General features: G+C 64.8%; 1 protein-coding gene across 1 annotated transcript in view; it reads right to left on the reverse strand.

Annotated features, from left to right (window-relative positions):
- The window catches only part of GATAD2B (GATA zinc finger domain containing 2B), a 17,469-nt gene that overhangs the window by 7,636 nt on the left and 9,464 nt on the right, over positions 1-369 (reverse strand). Inside the window, 1 exon segment of the mRNA XM_017740046.1 lies at positions 183-340. Within this exon segment, the coding sequence (XP_017595535.1) occupies positions 183-340 (158 nt within the window).

Below are 369 nucleotides of genomic sequence, written 5' to 3' on the forward strand. Positions count from 1 at the left end.
TCCAAACCAACCCAAACCAGTGCCCAAACCAGCCCAAACCAGTCCAAACTAACCCAAACCAGCCCAAACCAGCCCAAACCAACCCAAACCAGTGCCCAAACCATCCAAACCAGTCCAAAACAGTGCCCAAAGCAGCCCAAACCAGTCCAAACCAGTCCAAACCAGTCCAAAGCAGTGCGCACCGGTTGGTAGTTGATGGCGGGGCTCATCCCGGGCGTGGAGCTGCGGACCAGGCCGGGCTTCTGGGGCCCGCGCTGGCCCTGGAGCTGGGCGGGGCTGGGGGCGATGACGCGCTGGGACATCAACATGTGCGGCAGCGCCGAGCTGGCGGCCGAGCGGAGGGCGCTGGGGCCCCGCCGGGGAACCACC

Source organism: Corvus brachyrhynchos, unplaced genomic scaffold (genome assembly GCF_000691975.1).
Source record: "Corvus brachyrhynchos isolate BGI_N302 unplaced genomic scaffold, ASM69197v1 scaffold787, whole genome shotgun sequence".
NCBI classification, from domain to species: Eukaryota; Metazoa; Chordata; class Aves; order Passeriformes; family Corvidae; genus Corvus; species Corvus brachyrhynchos.